The 2,930-nt window shown below is 32.1% G+C and overlaps 1 protein-coding gene across 1 annotated transcript in view; it reads left to right on the top strand.

The window, feature by feature from the left end:
• The window catches only part of LOC106881968 (uncharacterized), a 46,851-nt gene extending 45,293 nt beyond the window's left edge, over positions 1-1,558 (top strand). Inside the window, exon 2 of the mRNA XM_052974396.1 lies at positions 1,329-1,558. Within this exon, the coding sequence (XP_052830356.1) occupies positions 1,329-1,371 (43 nt within the window). The 3' untranslated portion in view covers positions 1,372-1,558. The remainder of the gene's footprint in view (positions 1-1,328) is intronic.
• Positions 1,559-2,930: the final 1,372 nt, after the last annotated feature.

Here is a 2,930-nt window from a genome sequence, read left to right as displayed (position 1 = left end):
AATTAAAAGGGTAAAGGATTATCAATTTATCAATTTATTAATAAATTAATAATTAATAATTTTTACCAAGCCCTTCGGTATGGAAGCACCATTATCGGCGAGGAACTTATTTAAAAGTTCTTATACATTTATAAACAAAATTAACGGATCAGCAACAGTTGCTTCACCACATACCGAAGTTCAGAAATAGCAGCTAAAATGCTGAAACTCCAACATATAGCATTACCTGTAACTCACATAGGCAAAACAAGAAGAAAAAAAATAACGAACTAAACTAGTCATAGTTAATCATATACATGTTTCTGGCTTAGAAGGACAAACTCAATCATTACCTCATCAATATGATATTCCAGTTGCAAATTCGACGATGCTAGCAAATGTGCATGTATGACCGAGCGCCATCATACAATCAGCACAGTTTGAAAACATCCCCAAACCTACATAGGCCAGCCAGCTCATCATCCCTCCTCAAGAATTACCATGTACGTCGCAGGCAATACCGCAGAAATTCTGTGGTTTACTATCCGGGAGTGAATAATTATTACAATTAAAAGGGTAAAGGATTATCAATTTATCAATTTATTAATAAATTAATAATTAATAATTTTTACCAAGCCCTTCGGTACGTAAGCACCATTATCGGTGAGGAACTTATTAAAAAGTTATTATACATTTATAAACAAAATTAAGGGATCAGAAAGATGTATATGATTAACTATGATTAGTTTAGTTCGTTATTTTTTTCTTCTTGTTTTGCCTATGTGAGTTACAGGTAACGCTATCTGTTGGAGTTTCAGCATTTTAGCTGCTATTTCTGAACTTCGGTATGTGGTGAAGCAACTGTTGCTGATCCCTTAATTTTGTATATATATATATATAAATATATATTTATATATATATATATATATGCATACATCCGTAGTCACGGACACACACACACACACACACACACACACACACACACACACACACACACACACACACACACACACACACACACACACACACACACACACACACACATATATATATATATATATATATATATATACTTACGCACACATATTCACACAGATACACACACAAGCACACACACTTATATCAGAAAATATATAAGCACGCGTATACACGTATACACACACCATACCACAATCAACCTATATATCCGACCAAATATACCTAGCTTTTCTAATTTTAAATTATCTACAAAATTATTTCAATTTTATCAACAGGGAAGCCTCACATGCAAAATATATATGTTTTTTTTTGCACATATCTATTTATATATCTGTGTCTTCATTCTCTTTTATCTGTCCATGTTGATCTAGGGGAGTTTATCGTCAAGAATGCACGGAAATGTGTAAAATCTAAAACAACGGAAGAATAAGTGTAGAGCTTTGCACGAGAGTGAAAGCAGGAATCCTAAAAACCCTATTCAATCATATTACAGAAGACAGGATATTTTCAGAAATATCTTTTAAGCAATGAGCATTTCGACCTACAATTTTAGCATTCAGCTTTCCGAGGACTATTATAATGAAAAGTGATATCTGTCTAGAAGCCCTATATTGTTATTTTGGACTATGATATTTTTGGTATCACGTAACATTCGAAAACAAAATACCTGTCACATCATCTTAAACAGAGCAACTCGTACTTTAAACATCATTCACTGGCATATCTTCCAATTAAATATCTGTGAAACCAAGCAATTCTTGACTTGACAATTTGATATATATTCATATTTTTATTCAATAAATCTTGGTCTTTTTGTGGGCCTTGGTTCAAAACAGTTTTATGATTGCAAACAAATCTATAATTATCTAAAATACATTTGATTTCATATGAGAATGAATTTTAATTTGTGCTCCACATAAGTACGTAAACACCCAAATATCTTCATTCAGCAAGTTATTTTTTCTGGTTATTATTTCGTTCCTTGATTAGAAAATAATTTTGTTTCAAGATTCAAAGTTCAAAATAGGAAATCATTTCTCTTTTACAATGAAATATCTTTGTAAAAGATTGTTTGGAGAATGATAACAAAAATATCTAAATTACTTTACGCGCGTACACATTTAGCATGTAATATTCATTCTAATACATTCGATTCAGTTCTGGTTTCTCTTACATATTCAGATATTATACTACTTTATACTTAACCACATACTTCTTCACACAATTTCACCTCTACCTTTCAAAGAATAACTCCATTGCCCCAAACACCTAAATAAATAAAGAAGAATAAATAATTAAACAGACTTTATCTAAGCTTCATAGAATGGAATCTATAAATATTATATAAACAAATGATTAAGAGTTCCTATCATTACGTGATAGATTATCTTACTGATATTAGACTGAAAAACGTACTCACTCGATATTTATCTTCTGCCTCTTAATATATGACTTCGACCTCAGCTGCTCACAATCTATCTTGTTCACTTCTCTGTTGCACTTCTCCTCTTTGGAAACTCAAAAATGATATAAGGAGAAATAATCATTTGTCATTTGTGATATGAAACCAAACTTGATAGAAAACCCCTTATTTTCTATATAATAACTGAATTCCCTAGTAATTTTGTATTATATTCACAACAACCACTTACGAAGTTATTTAGTAATCAGATTTATGGCAACATAATAACTTAAAACCGTTTAGGAAGTAGCAGCATATACGTATGTGCGTGTGTGTGGCTGTGTGTGTGTCTGTGTGCGTGCGCGTATGCATTTATGTGTGTGTATATAAGTGTGTATAATATATATATGTGTGTGTGTGTATATGTATGTTTTACAGTTTGACCCTGCCAGGCTGACTTAAATTTTGAGAGGCTCGTTCCACACGGTAGCTTCAGAGGCAAATAGGTGGAGTAGAAGATTTAGGAAAAAGTCATGAGGACTTGCATGTGTTTGGGCAATTATCAAAGCAA

This window comes from Octopus bimaculoides, chromosome 18 (assembly GCF_001194135.2).
Source record: "Octopus bimaculoides isolate UCB-OBI-ISO-001 chromosome 18, ASM119413v2, whole genome shotgun sequence".
In the NCBI taxonomy this organism is placed as follows: Eukaryota; Metazoa; Mollusca; class Cephalopoda; order Octopoda; family Octopodidae; genus Octopus; species Octopus bimaculoides.
This window is presented reverse-complemented; position numbering and strand designations above follow the sequence as displayed.